This window comes from Hydra vulgaris, chromosome 11 (genome assembly GCF_038396675.1).
Source record: "Hydra vulgaris chromosome 11, alternate assembly HydraT2T_AEP".
Classification (NCBI taxonomy): Eukaryota; Metazoa; Cnidaria; class Hydrozoa; order Anthoathecata; family Hydridae; genus Hydra; species Hydra vulgaris.
Genome location: NC_088930.1, coordinates 24,278,708 through 24,300,652, shown reverse-complemented (window position 1 = coordinate 24,300,652; position 21,945 = coordinate 24,278,708). Strand labels below are relative to the sequence as shown.

The window sequence follows — 21,945 nt, the reverse complement described above, 5'->3', positions numbered from 1 at the left end:
TTTCTACAAACACTATAACGGTGCTGCTCAAAGGAGCTATCACTCGTCATTTAAGGGGTATTGATGTTGCTCAAAAATATTTACTTGACAGTTAACGTTTGAATATACTGCTATGCCTAATTACAATGTCAAGTGGTGGATTGGATTCTCAAATTTCTTGTTCAAGCCGATACTTTTTTTAATATTTAGAACCTACAGAAAAAACTATTGAAAAAAAATCTGCACTTTGTGTACCAAACTAATAAGGTTTTTAACCTGATGTTGAATATTAAAAGCACTGTTAATGCGTAGTTGAAAAATATGTGCAGCCATGGTAATTCCTAAATTACTTGCAGGGCAGGCATTACATTTTTTCATCAGAAGTTGTATATAGCATTTTGTCAATTTATATTTAAAATTTGCATTTAATAAAAAAAATCTAGGTGATTCTTGAGGTGCATCTTTTTACACATGAAGTATTGATATCCTTGATTGATACCATTGATGCCCTTTTTACATAATAAAACTTGATCTTTTATTTCAAAGTATAATTTAAAATACTCTAATAAGTTGATAATAATTATAATTGATAATAAGTGCCCCAATAAATATAAATAGAAACTTGAATAAGTTTGCTAATTCCAAATTTAATTTTAAAAATAGCATTTTCTAAATTTAATTAATATACAGGCAAAAAATGTACAACATTAAAATATTTTATAAACTTATTTTCAAAGTAAATTTACTAAAAAATGTTTTTTAAACTTAGTTGCTAAATTTCCTGCACTTCAATCCTTGAAGTGCAGGATTGAAGGATTGAACTCTCAAGGATTAAACTCTCTCCAATCTTCATGTTTTCCTGACTTATACAACTTACAACTTTTAAAGTCTTCTGTCAATAGCTTTCTTGCTCTTTAACTCTATTCTTTGTTTTCTAGTAACTCTCAACTTGAAAGTGGTTGCTTGAAGCCTTGTTGGAAGTTTATTTATGAAATATGATTACCTATATATGGTAGTAGTAATAGTAGTAGTATTAGTAGTAGTAGTAGTAGTAGTAGTAGTAGTAGTAGTAGTTATGTTTTATTGTATTTTAACATTTATCTTGGAACAAAATAAAGCGCCAAAAAATTTTTACTTAATGTCAAATCAGAGTTACTAAAAAATCTTGGGAACAGACACTTATACAGTGTAGTATTTCAAACCTTTGCTTTTTAAAACAAATTCATGTCCATCAATGCAATTAAAATTAGGAGTTAACAGAACCGTTTAAGTTAGGAGTTAAAGAAAGCAGAAAAAAGTAATTTAAAAACTTAATAAAAAATTGCATGACTCAAGAAAACATGAAAATGGTAGTGAACTTAAAAGCCCCAAAAGTTCCCCATGTTTGATGAAAAACTGATGAATAAATAAGTTTTAGTCAATAAACCAATTTAATCAAGGTAAAAGTTCTGCTTGAACAGCGATCATGACAATATTTGTAAAAATACTATGGCTGCTAGGAATACCAATAGTATTGCAACAATTATTATCAGTAAGCAAATTAGTTTGGTTTGGGTTCAAATTCACCAGTCACTGCAAGTCTTAAGCGGTCAGATAAAGTTGATTTTTTTATTGCTATAATTTGTCAGAGAAAGTAGACTTTTAATTATTATAACTTATAGAATCTAAATCATCAGGTTGATTTGAATCCTTTACAACAAGATATTAATCACCATGATTGGTTGAAATTTAGACGATTTTAAATTGAGTTTTTTCAAAAACCACTTAATCAATTGTAATGGTTTTTTTTATAATGATGCTTACATAATTATTTTCTATTTCAAGAAAAATAAGTTACCCTTAACTTTATGACGTGCAAGTAGTTTAATTTTTTGTAAAGTACCCACCATCATCTCCATAATTTTACTTTGCGTCACTTTTTTTGTAGAATTAACTTATAAAACACCACTTGCACATTTACCTCTTTTCCTAAATATTCCCTTCACAACTGCCCAGTAAGATTTAAATACTCGTTGCTCAGGACAGTTTGGTGGATTACCACCCTTTGAAACAAAATTGACTTTATCTTTCTTATACTACTGCATTACTTTTTTGGAATAGTGGATTGATGCCAGATTTGGCCAAAATAAGGTCGGTTGTTTGTGTTTTTTAATTAGAGGAAGAAGTCGTTTTTTTAAGCATTCAGTCAAATATAAATGTGCTTTCAAAAAATGATTTGTTATGAAAGGAGAGCTTTTAAAATCACAACTGCAAATAGCCTGCCATACAAGGATCTTAGAAGTAAATTTTTCAACTCGAATGTAGTTAAATTTGTCAGAAGTTTTTTAACGTTTTGACTGATAATAGTATTGATTACCTGGAAGCATCGAATGATCTTTTTAACAGTAAGTTTCATCTGCATAAATCTTTTATGCAGGCAAATTTTTAGCTCATCCGATTACCTTGATTTATCCATCAAGCAACCTTTTTGATATTTTATTCTTGTAATATGCTTTCAAATTTATCTTTTTGAATATTCTTTGAACAAAAAATCTACTGCATTTAAACTTCGCTAAATCTTGTTGTGACTGAGTCAGATTTTGATGAATTGAGTCAACTATTGATTTTGTCTTTTTTTTAAAAATAAATCTTGATCCACCACTACTCAATATTCTTTTTATGGTTTTGTTTTCCTTATAACTTTTTATAACAATTCCAACAATTGATTTTAGAACTTTACATGCTTTTGAAATCATAGAATATTGGAACAATGGATTTTCTATGTAAAATTTCAAAATTTTATTTGATTTCCGGACTCTAATTGCATATTAATTACTCTAAATTGCATAAACTAATGAGAAGTAAACAAAACTACACCCACTCACCCTACACTCACCCTACACCCACTCACAAAAAAACTAATTATGTAACCATTATTATATAAAAAAATCATTGGAAATAATTAAGTGGTTTTTGAGAAAAATTTAAAATATAATATCAATATATTTATTATAATACCTATATATTTACCTATATAATACCTAATAAAATATCTTTATATAATACCTAATATAATACCGATATATTTATTATAATACCTAAATATTTATATTAATTTACTATATATTAACTTAACTAATCAATATATATATATATATATATATATATATATATATATATATATATATATATATATATATATATATATATATATATAATATATATATATATATATATATATATATATATATATGTATATATATATATATATATATATATATATATATATATATATATATATATATATATTATATATATATATATATATATTTATATTATATATATATATATATTATATATATTATATAATATCAATATATTTATTATAATACCTATATATTTACCTATATAATACCTAATAAAATATCTTTATATAATACCTAATATAATACCGATATATTTATTATAATACCTAAATATTTATATTAATTTACTATATATTAACTTAACTAATCAATATATATATATATATATATATATATATATATATATATATATATATATATATATATATATATATATATATATATAATATATATATATATATATATATATATATATATATATATATATATATATATATATATATATATATATATATATACTATTATTATTATTGCTATTAGTATTATTATTATTTTATTAATTTTAATTAAAATATAATATTATGCTATCTATCCCGATGAATTCAAATGAAAAACTTCTGAACAATACTTATTATTAACTATCCAAACTGATAAATATGACAATTGTAGCTATATTAGTGCAAATTTTTTCACATTGCTTTTGTTAAATATTTATGATCTTTCTCATTATATAACCATTTTTGTATTTTATTTAAATATCATAGGTTTTACTTATATAATACTAATTTGAAGCAGCTATTTGCTATTATTTACTTACCATAGGTTTCACTTACATAATACTAAGAGTGACTGTTTTGCTATTAGTTATAACAATTTTATTATTAGTCCTTTTACTTGCAATCTTGGCTGTCTTAAATTGTTTCTTTTTTAAATCTTAAATTTATTCTTATTGGCAGTCTCCTAACAACCCTTGCTTAGCTTTTTGGTCCTTTGAATACTTTATTTCTAAAACTGGAACCTGGAATTTTAAAAATGTACTTCGTTAAAGTTTTGAACCTTAAATTTAAAGAAAAGTATTTTTAATTAAAGTTTTGTGGAAAACACACACACTTTTGTTTGGGTCTTTATGTTGTGGATCTTTAAATAAACATTATTAACTTCAAACTTGTAATCACTATTTATTTGAAGATGAACACATCGGTCTGCTGATTTATCAAATAACTTCAAAAGGTTTTTTTTCAATCAACAAACACTAGTTTTATGTTTTGAAGTTTAAGATTGTTCTGCTGCGATTACATGTTAAATGTTTTATATATCTTAATTCTTAGAGGTTTCTTCTTTTTAGTTTAAAGTTTTGGATTAACATTATTCCAAAGCCATGAAATTTCATTACTTACTTTTAAAACTGACAGGAGAATTATCTCACTTGTAGGTACTTATTTTTTGATTTTATTTGACCTGATAATGTTCATCCTAAAGTATTAAAATAATCTTCAAAAACTTTTTCAAGTCCTATAGCATTACTATTTCATAAATCAATCATTTGAGGCAATATTCCAAAATTATGATTATGTGCAAATGTTATTCCATTATTCAAGAAGAATAGTAAATTAGATCCTACCAATTTAGTCCAGTTTCATTAACATCAACTGTTTGTAAATTTATGGAGCAAATTATTAAAGATCAGATGATGGTGTACTTCATTGAAAACAATTTAATTTCTGAAAAGCAACATGATTTTGTTAATAACAAAAGTTGTATAGTAATCCAACTTTTATAATTAACAAAATCGTGTTGCTTTTCATAAATTAAATTGTTTGCAATTTGTTAAAATTGTTATTTTATATAATAATTTTATTGAATATTAGTTTTCAGACTTATTTATAGTAATTAAAATAAATACAATAGCTAGACATCAAAGTGAAGAAATGCCAGACAATAATAAAACATTAATTGAAAAAATCTTCTTCATACATTTACATAATTAAATCTAATGTTTCCAACAACTTTTCTATTATAGAAAACTTGATGGAAACATTAGATTGATGTTTTATTCTTGGATTTTACAAAAGCATTTGACATATTGAATTATTTGTTAATGTTGCAAGGTCTCTAACAAGTAAATCACTTGATTGTCACGTGATTATTACTATAAATAAGTCTGAAAACTAATATTTAATAAAATTATTATATAAGATACTATGACATCAATATCCCATTAATTACTGTAACTAAATGTAAAACCTTCATGTACATTAGATTTATATGATATTTCATATCTTATAACATTGCAAAAGTACTCTTTTCTAAAAAGACAAATAACAAAAATGCATTCAAAAATATCAGCTTTGTTACTATTTTATTAAAAATATGGTACAAAATAGATCAAAACTATATAAAATGAAAGTTAATATGTTGTTCTGCTCTATTTTGCAATACTTAAATGAAATAAAAATAACTTTGACCTCGCTTTTCCCACACACAAAAAAAAGACTAAGTTTTTAAACTTTTTGATTTAAAATAAAATTTTTGTATACGAAAAGAAAACTTTCTAAAGTTTCTAAAAGAAAACTTTCTTAATGTTGATTTAAACTTGGTAGTGGGTTATTGAATAATTGTATGCTACCTAACCTAGATTAACTTATTGCTTTTAACTAGTCTACATAGACTGGTTGGATATATTGAACTGGTGCTACTCTACTGGACTTTTCACAATGCTCTATTGACTAAAAAAAACCATTAACCTCAGCAAACTTAATTCTTTATTAGTTTTTTATATTATAAAGAAAATTGCTTTGGTACAAACAAAAAAAATCTTTAAATAAATAAAAATAAAAACTCTCAAAAAAAGCAAAAAGTATTCGAAGCAACTACCTGTTTTTAATTAAGCCATTGGTTGGATAATATACAGCAAACAAAGCAAAAATAAATATCGAATAACAAAATATCTAAAAATTGAGTAAAAAAATATATATATATACATATTCGATAAATTACTTAATTAGATTTAATATTATTTTTGAGTCATAATATAGTTAATTTTTAAAAACTATATGTAAATACCTTTTTAGCACCATATTTGTTGATAAGCTAAAGTGAAATTTTTTTTTAAGTTCGTGATTCTGTAAGTTGTAAAAAACAAAAAGAGTCCAAAAGACTAAAAATAAAAAAGCACTTTGTTTGTGATTAAAAACTGAGTCATGATGGCAGCGAATCCAGACACCATATAGAACAAACCAATATTAGATGGACTCATACCCAGACCATCTAAAAAAAACATAAAAGTATGTATAAATAGCTTGTAGATAGTTTAAAACTAGTATACTAATACTTACTGTATGCTATTGAGGTTGCAGCAAATACTGGAAACAATTCTTCAAAACCAACTGTATATATGGAGTACACAAAGTAAACCATTGCAGAAATAAGAAAATCTTTGTTACTTATAAAAAAAAATTATTTTTACTTATAAAAACAATAAAAGGTTAAAATGATCGAAGTTCAATAAAAAATAAAAACATATCAATAAAATTCTTACGACATTAACACCCCCACTTTTGATGCTTTAAACTTTTGGTAATAACTTGTAATTAAGTGCCTATTTTTTTTTAGTAGAACATCTTTTTCAAAAACCTTTGTGCCATTAACTATATCAGTGTTCTCTATGCATGGTTGGCAAACGTTATCAATAGGGATTTCTTGAACATCGAGTGTGTTACTATAATATTTATAAACAAATTTTGATTTGAAAAACCAATAAGAACGATTTAAATACTTTTATTCATATTTTTACATATTTTTAAATATTTAAACTGTTTTAAAATATTATTTAAAAAAATACCAATTTTAAATTCATTTTTAGGGTAAAACTATATAAGTGGCAAATAATTTAGAAAATAATTAGAAAAATAACCAGTTTACTAAGCCAATTGAACAGCGGCATTGCTTTTCTTGTAAAGCCATTAACTAATGTGAAGAATGCAACTTATAATCTTAATCATAAATTTGTGAAATTAGCTTTCTAATTTATGTTAAAATATCATTTAATAATATGTTTTTTAATGTTTTTTTAACGCCTAATGTTTTTATCATAATAATAAAAATTTGTTTTCTAGAAAAATTACAATTTTATAAACTACATTTCCTGCTAATAAAGTGATGCATTATGGTGTTATTTATTTCATTCACGACAACATTATTTACTATCGCAACGAGTTAACATTTAGCTAATAATACATTTTAAGGAAAAGTTTTGTATTTCACAAAAATAAATGTATTTAACATTTTATTGTTTCGAACAAGACTTCAAAAAGGCAGTAAATAACTATGTTGGAATGCAAGAAATTTAAAAAGAAATGGCAATAACTTGGAAATAAGATGTCAATGCAAAAACTATTTAAATTATTTTAAAAAAGTTCAAGATTGATCAATCGATCATTCAGATCAAGTAGTTATGCTGGTCTTCTCCATAAGCTTACTTCTGATGGTATATCAGGCAATATCTTTAAGATTATTAAATCCTTCCTTACCAATCGTAGTATAAAAGTTGTCCTCGATGGACAGCACTTTTGTTCAGATACTGTAACTTCAGGGGTTCCTTAAGGATCTATCCTTGGCCCTATACTCTTTTTAATTTACATTAACAATGTTCCAGACATTCTTACATCTAAGTTGGCATTGTTTGCTGATGATACTACCATTTATTCTTGTCTTGATAAGAAGCCAACACTCTCTGATTACTTGGAGAGGGCAATTGAGCTTGAAAAAGATCTCACTTTGGCTACAGCATGGGCCTTTCTGGCTGGTGAACTTTAACTTAGATAAAACTCAATTTTTTTCAGCTAATCGTTTTCGCAATAGTCTAGAAATTCCAATAACTATTAACAGTAATATACTTCCAATAATTATGAACATTAATTTATTGTATGTAATATAATTAAGTACAGTAACGTATTAGTCATCTACTCTTCATCTTCTAGGTTTAACTCTTACTTTCAAACTCTCTAGAAAACCATATATCAAATCGATTAAAAAGTTAGCATCTGCTAAGGTTCCATCCCTTTACTTTGCTCGCCACTTTCTTACTCCTGATTTTATTCTTTTTCTCTATAAATCTCAAATACGTCCTTGTATTAAATACTGTTGCCATATCTGGGGCAAATCTTCCAGTGATGCCCTTTCTCTTTTAGACAAGGTGCAAAAACACATTGTAAAAATAGTTGGACCGGCACTTGCAGCAAACCTCTAACCATTATTACATTGTCGTAATGTTGCTTCTCTTTCTCTTTTCTATAAATACTAAAATAAACACTGCTCTAAAGAGCTAGCATCTCTTGTACCATCTACTAAAGTTCATTTTCGTGTTACAAGTAACTCAATTAAGTCTCATTCTTTTATTATGAATGTTCCTAAGTGCTTTAAAAATACTTATTTATCTACATTTTTTTCCTGAAACATCAGTTATTTGGAATTCACTACCTTCATCTTGTTTTCCTGATTCATATAATTTGCAACCTTTTAAGTTATCTGTGAACCTTGCTCTAAAAACTTCATCTTTTCTCTTTCAGTATTTTCCATCTCTAATAGTGGTTGCTTGCAGCCTTGTTCGATGTAAAGATGTTGAAAAAAAAAGTTTTCTAGAATTATACCAGATTATGTTTTTAAATAATCAAAACATTCTATATAATATACAGAATAGACAGAGTATAAGAATATAATAAGCAGAGCTTATTTTTATAACAAAGAATAAAAAGTTTTATTCTTATTATAAAAATTATTCAATAATCTTAGATTTTGAAATTTAAAATTTTTGAAGTTTGTAAAAATTTTCAATTTACCAAGCTTAACTATTTTTCTTCACTACAAAATAAATTTCTTCACTACAAAATAAATTTTCATAATGACTAAATTAACAAATTAAAAAAAAAAGATAAAAAAACTACAATATTAAAAGAGGATATTTACCGTTTATTTTTTGGAAGCAGAAATAATGCAACAACTAAGGATACAGTGAGACCAACAGCAATTATAAAATTCGGAATCAAGACTTTGAAGAGATCAAAAAATGATCCTAAAAAAAACATTTTTCAAAACATTTTGAATTGTATAAAATGATAAACAAATAAATCCAGAAAGCATTAAAATTGTTTTTTTTTGTCAGTGTAATTAATGTATACTTGTTAATAATAATATTAAATAATATTTTTATATAGATGTTACAAATAATTTGTCAATTGCTAACTAAGTAAAGATGACAAACCAGGTGGAATAGTGCAAAGTAGTTAACAATAGAGAATTTTTTTTTTTTCAAACATCTTTACTTCACCAACAAGGAACCAAGCAACCACTATTAGATTTGGAAGTTACTGGAAGAAAAAGATGAAGTTTTTAGAGCAAGGTCATGATTAACAGATAACTTAAAAGATTGGAAATTATATAAATTAGGAAAGCAAAATGATGGGAGCAAATTCCAAAGAACTGATGTTCAAGGCAAACAACTAGCCAAATAAAAATTTTTGGAGCAGTTAAAGTAAAAGGATGAAACTTAATTAAATGACGAGTAACACAAGAATAAAATTTAGTAGATGATACAATAGACACTAGCTCTTTAAAGCAGCGCTCACTATAGTATTTATAGAAAAAAGAAAGAGAAGCAACATTACAACCATGTGACAATTATTGAAGGTTGGCTGCAAGAGAAGGTCCAACTATGTTTACAATGCGTTTTTGCATATATAACTAATATAAGCAGCTCTAACTATGTTTACAATGCGTTTTGCATATATAACAATACAACTGAATCCCTGCTTTAAGACAACCACTATAGATTGCTACTATTTTTATAAAAGAACTTTATTAACAAAGTTTTTTAGTGCAGAGTATCGGTGTCAGCCTTTTTTTAATAATGTACCCATTTTCTGAAAAAAACTTAATTCTGCTTTATGAAAATAGCCACATACTAAATAAACCAAACTCCCTTTATATATAATATAGGTTTACCTTTAATTTTTGAGACAAAACTATACAATTTACCATATATTTTTAATAGCAAGTCTACTTCCAAAAAAGATCAATGTTGCGTAAGTTGGTAGTTAACCTGACAAGTCATTTACCCTTCATATTCTAGGATTAACTCTTATTTCCGATCTTCCTTGGAAACCATATATCAAATCCATTGCAAAATTAGCATCTACTAAGGTTGCATCTCTTCATCTTGCCGGACACTTTCTTGCTCCGTATTCTATTCTTTATCTCGTAACTTTCAACAAAGATTGCAGTCTTATTGGAAGCAAAGATGTTGAAAAAAAAAAAAAAAAAGCAAAGGCAAATGTTAAATAACAATTTTGAAACTGTAAACTGCATAATTGAGGAAAACATAGAGACAGGACTTTTAAAGTATAGTGTTTGAGGTAAAAAACTAGGTTTATAAAAGTTTTTGAGAATGGTGGAACAGTTACAGTAGAAGGATGCAACTTTGCTAAATGAGGAGTCACGTGAGATTGAGTTTAGGCAGAACAAGAGTTTTATGTTGGAACAAATTGAATTTTTTAAATTAGACAAGAGATGTGTTAGAGATGTGCATCGCTTGAGCAGTGACTAAGGTAGTAGTTGTAGAAAATATAAAAAAGATGCAACTGTATAAAAAATGGGACAAATGCACAAGCTTGGGAGCTATAGCAGGTCCAACTACATTTACAATATGTTTTTGGATTGTTTCTTAAAGAGAATGAGTATAATTAAAAGGACCAGCCCATAATTGTATGGAATACTGTTGTCATATTTGACAACAGTATTCTATACAAGAATAAATAAGAGATTATATAGAGCCTAAGAATGGAATGAGGAGTAAAAAAATCAGAGCACCAAGACAATGTAATTTATATCTGATTCTAATTAAGTAATGAATGTATGGTGATCTTTACAGATCAAATTTATTTCTTGCACTTGCAATATACCTAGACTTTGCTATAATTGATTTGAATATGTGTATTTTATTCCAGCATTTAATTTTTGCAGATATCTTATCTAGCTGCCTGTTCAATCTGGCTAAATACCGTTTTTGCTTATGAATTATTTTTTATTTATAAAAACTAAATTATAAGCTATAGTAAAACTTTTACTTTAAATGATAAAACTAACATACTTTTATACCTTATTTTCAATTTATGTTATGTTATTAGATATTATTATATCTTATTTAAACTTTGCTTTGGTTTTATACCAAGTGTTTTGGCCATGATCTTAGACTATAGTGTCTTGGTCTCAGAATGTTTTGTTTTACGCACATTTCTGCAAACTACTTGTAATTAATTTTTAGTAGTACTATTACATTATTCCTAAAAGTAAGTAAATGCATCATCTGAAAATTGTAACACAAAATAAAGCATTGTTTATGTTAAAGAATATGAATTTTTTAAATATTTAAAAATCTAAAAATCACACTTCCATTTCATATGTGGTTTTAAAAGAATGAATAATTATCCTCAGTATGTTATCTATAATAAAGTCATACAAAATGACTTTATGAAGTCCACCTAACTTAGTATTTATATATATACATATATATATATATATATATATATATATATATATATATATATATATATATATATATATATATATATATACATATATATACATATATATATAAATGAAGCTATTATACATTTACAGATGTAAAATTTTAATATTTTTTACATAGCTTACATTTACATTTTTATTATCATTATTATGTTTTTTACATAAACATTTTTCTGTTTTACAAGTAATACTTTTTTTTTTTAAACAAAAAATCAAATAGTACATTAATATGGACATACTAATACTATAAGTACCTTTTCTAAACACTTTTGGATACTTTTCTACAGGGAAAACCAGATATCCTAAAAATATTAAAATTAAAACCATTTATCTTTAAAATTAAAATTAAAATCAGATATCCTAAATATTAAAATTGATATGGTTTAATATTTAATGTAATTTTTAAGGTATCATCGGAACATTGAGGAATATTTGATATTCGTCAGAAAGTATAAAAAGTCTTAGACTAAAAACGATATCTTATTTTATAAAAAAAAATTCAACACAGGAACATATGGTCACATACAAAAAATATAACCCTATAAATAAGAGTTTCGAAAACCATGAGTATACAAAAATACCAAAATTTATTTTCTACAAGGCTGCAGTGTTCAATATTTCAGAGTTAACAAAATGCAAAAAAAAAAAGAATTATAGAGCAAAAAAAATTTGATGAGCCAAAAAAACATTAAGATGATATAGTCTACGAGCTTGTGACAGCCAGAGCTTGTGACAGCCAGAGCTTGTGACAGCCAGAGCTTGTGGCAGTCAGATCTACGTTATTTTATAAAGGCTGAAAATTTCTCAGTGCATGCTTCCAACATAAATCAAAACAATGGTCAACTAAGTACTTTAGATCATTATGGCTTGGGCTGGTAACTGGTACCAAAGGTACTAATAGGCGTAATAGACTGCCTGTCGAAACCAAAACCCTCAGTCAATGTATGAACACTCCAATGCGCCAATCACTATTTGATTCGACCAATGTATGTCAGATTAGATAAATATGAAGTAGTACAGTTATTAGTATTAAATTATGTGCAAAATATTGTATTAAATTTTCATGAAAAGTTAGTTTATTGCAACAGTAAAGATAAAAGCCGAAAAGTTTTTAAATCAAATTTTTTCCAAATTCTTTTTTTTAATTACACAGTCTGGTGTATCTTCTGGTGTAATTTTGCTGTTGCAACTTTTTTTGACACGATGAAACAGCAATTATATTTGGTAGATCTGGCGGCCACTGGTTCTTAAAATAGAAGAGTTATTGTTGTTACTTTCAAGAATAAATATTTAAGAACTAACTGACTAATTGATTAAAAGCTTTTTGAGCATAAGAAACTCTTACAGTTAAAAAAAACTTAACTTTTCTAAATGTTAAATCATGTGAGGTTGAGTTTTGGCTGATGAAAAATATAATAATAGCTTGCAGCAACAACCCTGGTAGTGGAAAAAAGAGATACAGCTTTTTGACAATGAGAAAAAAGCTTAAGCTTGACAGCTAGAGCAGGTCCAACAAGACAAGAATTCAAGACAGGAATTGCAATTTTGAAGCTTGTCTTAAACAGAGAGCTTATTAGAAGAAAATGGCAATAATTTCACAATAAATTATATTACAAAAAAAAAGAGTAAATTTTAAATTTTTTACAATTTTTTGTAAAATAAAATCAAAAAAAAAAAGAGGAAACCCTTGATAAAATAATATTGCAGATAATATTAACTCAGAAGAAATGCAAAGCATGGTAGTAAGCTAAAAATAGAAAAATAGAAAATACATTTTAACATGTAAAGACACCCAGTTAAAAAGGTCATCTTGAAGAAAATATATTTTTTGAAATATGTTATTAAAAAACATGCCGTTGATCCTCTGCTGACTGCTTAAAAAGGAACACAAATTTGAACTAAAATCATTTAAATTACATAAGCACTATCCAGAGCAGTAAGTAGTAGTAATAAAAATTTGTAAACAATCGAAGGCAAGATTTGATTCTCTATATATTTTTAATAATTGCTGTTCGACAGAAAATTATATCATTGGCTTAATGTTAAAAAGAAAAAAATTATTCCTACCTGACATACTAGGACCAACTATATATCCAATATTGCTTGCAGAAAAAATAAAACTCAGTCCTGCGGCAAGATTTGAATTATCAGCAACATCTGATATAATAGCTTTTGTTATTACAATTAAACCTAAAAAAAAAAAAGAAAATATAAAAAGAAATTAATAAAATTGAATAAAGTTAAATTAAATTAAAAAAAGATAGTGGTCCAGAAAGCTCATATCTTACCTTCTACAATGTCAGGATTAAACCATATACCTTGTAGAAACATATTTAAGCTTATTTATAACACCTTGTTTGTTGCAAACTAGAGTAATGCAACAGAGAACGCATAGTAACTAGAGCAAAACCAACAAAAATAACTTTTTAAATCACTTCTTATTTAATAAAGTTATAAAAAGTTTTTACTTTATCTAAACATTTAAATTTTTTTTGACTAAATCTTTTTGAAAATTTTTCTCCCCAGATTTCAAAGTCTTCTTTTACTATAAATTAAACTTAAACATTTTATTTGTGTGACATTTCTTTGCAAATTTAAAATTTAAAAACTTCAAGTAATAAAATTAATAATGAAAATACAAATAAAATAATAATGATAATGAAAATAAAAATAAAATTACACAGAAAACTGTTATTTTTAAATAACCTTTTAACTTTAAAATTTTTTTTTTTTAAAGTCAAGCTATAATGAAAGTGAACACATCTTGATTCCAATACATTTTTAGCTTTAAATTAAACATATTTCAAAACATATATAAATAATACATAATATATCTTAAGTAAAACAACAAGTTAAAACTTTGATTATGTAATTTTAAACATTTATATATTTTCACAATTATTTCAATTGTATTATCCTCAAAAAATCATTTAACAAAAGTTTATATGTAATTAATCAATAAATGAGGTGAATATATTATACCCATAGCTAATCCCTGAAGAGATCGTGCAATTATAGTCCATGTTACATTGAAACTAAAACCAAAAAACAATGTTGATACTGCCAAGAAAGTAGTAGCTAATATTAAAGAAACTCTTTTTCCAACTTTGTCACATATATAACCCCACACAATGCTAAAAATATATATATTTTATTTATAATATACATAAATTAATATGATTTTTTCTCGTGGAAAAATAATTCAGTACAAGAGAAAAATGTTTTAGAAAAATCTAATCTTTTTAAAACTAATAATTTTATTGTTTTAAAATCCCAAAGAACTATTAACTAAGAAAATATATTTTTACCTGATAATTGTATTTAGCATGAAACTTATAGTTGTAAAGACTATGTAGTTTTATTTACAAAAAATATATAAATACAGCTCTGTTCTCAAGTATTTTAACTTAATTTATTTTAACTTACTTAAATTCATCGAGCACTCTCCTGAAGATATATGCAAGCACAAATACATATACACACTGAGGGACATATATATATACTAAAACTATATTTATGAATTGCCAAAAATCTGGAAAATTTTTGTTTTTTAGTTGAAATAATGACATATATTACAAAAGTATGACAACGGATACTTTCAATATATTACATCTAAGTTCAAATTAATTATCAAAATGTAAAGTCCTTACAATTGAACTGCTATTTATATGAAAAACACAAAAAAATAAACAAAACATTACTACTTAAAATCACTTTTTGATGTGAAATTTCTCATTAATTTCATGGACCTAATTTTGTTTCGAACAACTCTAACTCTGTGAGAGAGTCAAACCACAATAAGAAGAAAATGTTGAAAAACATAAGAAGTTTTCATATGTTTTTCAACATTTTCGGCTGTGACAACCAAATTTTAACTTTTAATTCAGTGTAATGAGCATTAAAGTCGCCAATAACAACAATATTGGCAGAAAAATAAAGAAAAAGGGCTCAATGAAATTTTTTCAGAAACTTGAAAAAAAGAGTCTTGAAAGGAAGAGAGTATAAAGAATATAAAGAAAGGTGATTGAGTGAAGAGAAGAAAAATGATAAAGAACAAAGAGAAAGGTGATTTAGTGGAGAGGTGCAGAAACACATAAAAGAGTATTCAGAGGATTCAAACCAGATTTCTTGACAAATACGTAAATTGATGTGTAAATAAACACCCAAGCATGTAACTAATAAAGTCTAGAGAATCAAAGGATAGTAGCTGTCAATACTGAGATCTGAAGAAGAAACAGACTAATTAAAATTAGTCTAATTCTAGTTGCACAAAGAGCACACAAGCCTGTTAAAATTTTGAAAAAATTAAATTCAACAGGTGGAAAGTTACTTTGCAGACCAGGAATTTTTGTAAAAGATATATTGAAGTTAGGTGGAGGTGATGGTTTTTTAAGTTTAATGTATTTTTGGTCATATTTTATAGAACAAAAAACAAGCTATGCAGTTACCTCAATCTCAGTAATTAAATAAAATAAATAACTTAAGACTCCTTAAACGGCCTCAACAACGTACACCAAAAGCATTAACAGGAACGCCATCTATGTACAACATGTTGCAGTTAACATCTGCCCAAGATGAGTATTTTTATTGAGACACCTTCTCTAGCCTTTACTCAACCAAGAACCCCAAGACAGGGTAAATTTAAATCAGAGTATATTTCTCCTAGCCTTTGCCTAGAAAAGCAAATCCTACATAGCAGCAGGACAAGGGACAGGTAGCACTAGGTTATTTGTTACCGATAGCAGGGTAACCCTGATGATCCTAAACCTGACCTGACCTGGAGTAGTTAAAAGAAGTTACTTCTGTAAGCAGTACTTTAAAACATTAAACAGGATTTTTGGAAAATGCATTAAGTAAATACTACATCAAAATTAACCCGGGAAATTAAGGTGAATGTATATTATATAGTTGTAGTTACTAGTTGGTTACTGAGTAAAACTACACCAGAGGTTCAGACAGAATACAAACATACATATAGTAACTAATGGGTGGGTGAACATTGCACAGAAGTTTAGACAGAACGCAATCACACAAATAATAACTAACAGGTGAGTGAACACCTTGCCAGAGGTTCAGGCAGAACACAAACATACATATATAGTAAATTACGGGTGAGCAGACACCTCTAACTATATAACAGACAAAAATGAATAATACTAAAAACATTAAAGGATTATTAGATAGTATTGATAATAGGAAGTACACTTCTTTGATTAGAAAGCAAATCCTACAAGACAGCAGGACAAGTTGATCTAAATGACCATACACCTGAGCTATTATACAACTTTATATTCATTATAACAAATATGAAATAAAACTAAAATAAATTTAAAAATTATAGCATTACAATTTTGACTTGAAAATCCAAGCCTATATTATCTTGCTAGGTCAACCTATATTAACCTAACTTATCATAAGCAGCAAATTCAAATATTACTTAATGAAAATACATTCATTACATACAACTTCACATTTGAAAGTCAAACCCATGATTAAATTAGGAATGATCTAACTACTATCAAATAAGTATTTTAAAAACAAATTCTTAAAAAACAAATAACTTATTTCTGGTTGTATCTCATAACCCAAAATAAAAACTTCTAGTCAAAAACAAAACTTTTACCTGCTAGCAATTCTACCTCCGAACATTGCAGATGAAATAGCGCCAACCGATTTTGCTTTAAAAATTTTAAAAAACATAACTATAAAATTTAGAATAAAAAAAAAAAAAACAACTTAAAGAAAGTTCTAAAATCATAAAATATTAAAATACATTAACAGAGACACACAGAACACATCTGTGTCTAACAAAATTACAATTGTGTGTCATAAGAATTATAATTTTTTATTAAAGATTAACTTCTTTCACACTAAGATTTTTTAGATAAGTTTCCATAAGGCCATTTTCTTATTTTAATTTGACAATACAGAAGCTTTTAAAGCTATAGCTACAACTGAATGGCTTTCTTGGTGTTATCATGTTTTGCATATCAGAAATGAGTGTTTGTATTGATACAACCACTAGAAAGTTCAGCATACATGGTTTACAAGTTATTGATACAACCACTAGGATGTTCAGCAGGTTTACAAATTATTGATACAACTACTAGGAAGTTCAGCAGATTTACAAACTATTGATACAACCACAAAGAAGTAAATCAAAAGTAAATCAGAAATTTTAGAGTTTTCCTAGGTTTTCATTGTACTGGTTACACATTCCTATATAAACTGCTTTCATTGCAGCTAAGAAGCCTTGCTTGCTCTAGTATTAAAACAAAACAAATTCAACTTTAAATCAAAATTTTACCTGTATTCACTTCAGAGACATTGAATTCCTAAAAAATATTTAAAAGATTCATTAAGAAAATTTTCTAAATATAATATCAGTTTTTACATAAAAACTTAAAAGGGTTCAAAAACAGTTCAAAAAAAAAAAAGAAAAAAGTTAAAAGTTATTTGAACTTGTAAAAGTTATTATTCAAAAAGAATATAATATATATAATATAATTATAAGAATATATATAATACAATAATTATTATTTGGTCATAAACCAAAATCTTGTTTTATGACTGCAAATGAAATTAATGATATTAATTATGGTTGGCCACTCAAGTTTATAAAAACAAAGCTTTAAAAACTCTTGGAATTCTTATAATACTTTTGGCAACATCTTTCATAAAAAAAGACACAACAACAAAAAGCAACACCTGACATAAAATATAAAAAGTATTAAAAACACATTTTTTTACTTATTAACACTATATTTTAACTTCTTAAGGTCACAAAGCTCATTAAAGTCAGAGAAATTTTTTTTAAATTTTTTTTAAATTTTTTATTTTCAACCTCACAATAATTTCTTTTTATCGTGGTCATTAAGGTGTTCTATTAACTATGTACGGTCTTATCTCAGAGCATCATGGAGGTACATTTAACTAAGAAGTTAAGAAATAAGTTGAGAGCTATACCACCAGGGATATAGTAGGGATAAAAATCAAAACTTCTTGTTTACAAAGCAAGCCTTTCTTAACCAATATCTATTTAACCAATTAAAAGCTCTGATTGAAAAAAATAATTGAGATGAAAAAAATAATTTAGCTGCTTCTATTGCTTTACATATACTATATGTGAATTTATAGAAGCAGCTGAAAAAATATGATTAGAAAATCTTATTAATGTTTTATAACGTTCAAATCATTATTAGTACATTATATTGATACATTAATAAACATTAATAAAATTTAATAATATTGATACATTAATAAATATTAATAAAATCAAATTTTTTTCATTTGGTTCTATTACTTTACATATATTATATTAGAGTTTATGTAAAAAATTTGGTTCTATTACTTTACATATATTATATTAGAGTTTATGTTAAAAAGAATGTATATAAGAAGTGATGAAAGCAACTAAAAAAAAAATTGATCAGAAAATGTTATTACTGTTCAAATAAAAGAATATTTTGTTGTTTACTTAACTGCTGATAATTTTAATAAAGTCAATAAAATAAAACAAATTCGGTATTTCATAATTAATAATGATGAAAATATTTGGTTTAAAAAATTGATATACAATCATTTATAATAAAATTATTTGCATTTTTTGATGCATAAAACCAAATTTTTAAATCAAATACTTTCATCATTATTATATATGATTTACCGAATGTGTTTTATTTAATTTGTCTTTATTAGAATTATCAGCAGTTTAATAAACTTCAAAATATTTTTTTAAGTAGATAGCAATATCACCTAACAGCAAATATTTAAATAATATAATAGATAAATTTACAGTTTTAGTATAATTTACATATTATCAAGAAACTATACTTTGTTAATTGATGGAAATATATTGAATTATATAAAGGAATACATATACATTATATATAAGAAATATATAAATTAGAAAAATATAAAAATTAGGAATATAAAATTTATTGCTATTAATACATTCAATTCAAACATCATGTGCATATAAATAGACACAAGCTCCATAGGATACAATTAAATAAAAAGTACAAATACAGCCATCCTCAACAACCCATCATTTGGATAGTCAAAATTTTTAATTGATTCTTTAGTTAGACAAAATAGTATCGAAAGAAGAAGAGCTTTAGTTTTAAAAACATCCAAGTGAGGCTGCAATATTCTTCATATCCAGAAAATATTTTTACTCATTTATTTATAGCAATACCATAGGTATGATATGTTCTATTGTTAAAACTGTTTAACAGGGAAGCGTTATGTAAGAATATACAAAGTGATTGGAATAATTTTAATTTAACTAGGCTTGAACATTTGTAAAAGAGCCTTATCAACATATGCAGGATGACAAAGATATGCAGGATGACAAAGATATTTTGAAACACGTGCATTCTATCTATGCTAAAGCTAACCTCATCCGTAGAAAGTTCAGCTCTACACAGATACAAACAAAGATCATGTTATTTAATGCCTTTTGCAGCCCAATCTATGGATGTCAGCTGTGGTATCTTTGGAGAAAAGACTCATTTCATCGCCTATGTGTTGCATATAATAATGCACTTCGCTTGATATTAAACAAGCCACCATGGAACAGTGCAAGTGAATTATTTGTGAAACATGGTGCCCATTTGCTTAATGTTGTAATTCGCAAGCAACAATACTCCTCACTGTTACTGCTGCAGAATAGTGAGAACCTCGTCATAAAAGCTTTTGTTAATTCTGACAGTTTCTTGCTGTCTCCACTGATGTTTAAATGGAGAGCTGAATTATATTTATAACACTTTAGTTTCTTATCTTTATTTTATTTATTTATTATTATTATTTTTTTTTTTTCTTGGGTTTTGTTTATATTCAAGTGCGATAGTCATTGTTTTATTATAATCCACTTTATTTTACCCATTGTATATTTATTGTATTGGGCCTTGAGCCTGTCAATAAATTTTGATTTGATTTTGATTTGATATATTTCAATTAAAAGATTTTTTATCTCTTTTTTTAAACCCATCTTATATATCATTTACAAAATGACTAAGGTATTTAAAGCCTCCAGAAAATCCCAGTTTGCAAACTGCTACACTCAATTTTGGAAATGAAAATAATAATTTTTTATTTTTGTTTTGGGTTAAAGACCAAACAGTTTTTTTTGTGTTCAAAGACAAAAACTAATTAATAAGGCTTCCTCATAAATTCCATTCAAGAACTTATGAACCAAGATGATGCTATTATGTATTAGTATTATGTATATCATCAGCATAAGAAAGAATATTTAGAAAAATCACTCCTATATTGCATCCAATATTTATATTTGAAAATTTAAATACTAAATTATTAATGTAAGACCAAAACAATAATGGTGATAAAATACCACCTTGTTGTACACCATTTCTTATACTAAATGCAGTTGATTTAGCTTTCTGCCAACTGATACATTTCTGCCAGTCTTGGTTACACTACCAGGATGCAAGCAGACTCACAATGTTTTGACATTCCTTGATCTAATAGGCTGCAGAACAGAAGTCAGAAATCAACATTACCAAATGCTTTATTACAAGATATAAACGACTACCTCTAGATGTGTAGTAGTTAACAGCTTTCTTTTAATAACTTGTGCATAAAGTTTTTTTATAAAACCAAACTGATAATCATCTAAATTGTTTAGTATATTTATTTTTTGTAAAAAAGTATTTTCAAACACTTTGAATATAGCTGGGGATACTGTAACTGCCCTGTAATTGTTCACATCGGTTAGGTTGGCTATTTTGCACTTCAAAAAAGGAAGAATTAAGGATTCACAGAACTTAAAGAGATTGAAAAACATACTAACTAGAAAATGTAACCTATTTCCACCATGTATAAAAGCTTTCATACATTAACCAGGATCAGCTACTTTTCCTAATTTTTGATTTTTTATTGTTGTGAAAATCTTTCTGACACCTATGTTAATATCAAGTAATACCAAGTTTAGATTTTTTACTTTTAATTTTTTATTGAGCTATACATTGCTTGAAAGTGATTTTTCTGCATATTAGTTAAAAATTGTCTCCAGTATAAATAAAAAACTTGTATTTTTTTATATATGTTTTTATTTCTGTTATATTTTTGAAAGAAGAGTATACTCTTTTTTTCGTTCTCTTTTACCCCATCACAATAATCTTATTGAAAATTTATTTGTTGTATGTACAACAAATAAATTTTAAATAAGATTATTCTGAAGGGGGTAAGAGAGAACCACTTTGGAGGTTATTTTCTATGACGAGTCAATCTAATTGATAAT

At 26.0% G+C, this 21,945-nt stretch overlaps 2 protein-coding genes across 2 annotated transcripts in view; one reads left to right on the top strand and one right to left on the bottom strand.

Moving 5' to 3' along the window:
• Positions 1-21,945, top strand: part of LOC100212348 (phosphatidylinositol phosphatase PTPRQ) — a 268,145-nt gene that overhangs the window by 123,400 nt on the left and 122,800 nt on the right. The gene's annotated exons all lie outside the window — the stretch shown is intronic.
• The window catches only part of LOC136071962 (uncharacterized), a 35,709-nt gene that overhangs the window by 3,029 nt on the left and 10,735 nt on the right, over positions 1-21,945 (bottom strand). Inside the window, exons 3-13 of the mRNA XM_065810525.1 lie at positions 17,992-18,019; positions 17,308-17,362; positions 14,667-14,818; positions 13,752-13,874; positions 11,939-11,986; positions 9,069-9,174; positions 6,643-6,822; positions 6,440-6,546; positions 6,280-6,371; positions 6,168-6,194; positions 5,979-6,052 (exon numbers count right to left, since the gene is read on the bottom strand). Coding sequence (XP_065666597.1) covers positions 5,979-6,052; positions 6,168-6,194; positions 6,280-6,371; positions 6,440-6,546; positions 6,643-6,822; positions 9,069-9,174; positions 11,939-11,986; positions 13,752-13,874; positions 14,667-14,818; positions 17,308-17,362; positions 17,992-18,019 — 992 coding nt within the window. The remainder of the gene's footprint in view (positions 1-5,978; positions 6,053-6,167; positions 6,195-6,279; positions 6,372-6,439; positions 6,547-6,642; positions 6,823-9,068; positions 9,175-11,938; positions 11,987-13,751; positions 13,875-14,666; positions 14,819-17,307; positions 17,363-17,991; positions 18,020-21,945) is intronic.